This window comes from Penaeus monodon, chromosome 23, assembly GCF_015228065.2.
Source record: "Penaeus monodon isolate SGIC_2016 chromosome 23, NSTDA_Pmon_1, whole genome shotgun sequence".
Taxonomy (NCBI): Eukaryota; Metazoa; Arthropoda; class Malacostraca; order Decapoda; family Penaeidae; genus Penaeus; species Penaeus monodon.
The window spans coordinates 14,751,137-14,751,388 of record NC_051408.1 but is presented as its reverse complement, the minus strand read 5'-3'; the positions used below and the strand labels follow the sequence as shown (position 1 = coordinate 14,751,388).

The window sequence follows — 252 nt, the reverse complement described above, 5'->3', positions numbered from 1 at the left end:
CTACACGTGCCCCCCGCCCCCACCCCTCACAGTGGTGTTCAACAAGGGCCAGTCCGTGGAGGTCCTGGTCAAGCGCACGGCGACCTGCACGACCCTCGAAGTGTTCACGCTCGGCCAGACGTTCAGCAGGATGGAGCACAAGGGCCTGCGTCTCCTGCAGCCCGACGAGTACGAGCAGTTCCCCTTCGGCACGAGCAGGCCGCTGCCGGGGATGGTCTACTACCCGCACTCGCTGACGAGGCCGAGGCCGTA

At 66.7% G+C, this 252-nt stretch overlaps 1 protein-coding gene across 1 annotated transcript in view; it reads left to right on the top strand.

Annotated features, from left to right (window-relative positions):
• Positions 1-252, top strand: part of LOC119588139 — a 40,789-nt gene that overhangs the window by 36,632 nt on the left and 3,905 nt on the right. The window contains exon 33 of the mRNA XM_037936845.1: positions 33-214. Coding sequence (XP_037792773.1) covers positions 33-214 — 182 coding nt within the window. The remainder of the gene's footprint in view (positions 1-32; positions 215-252) is intronic.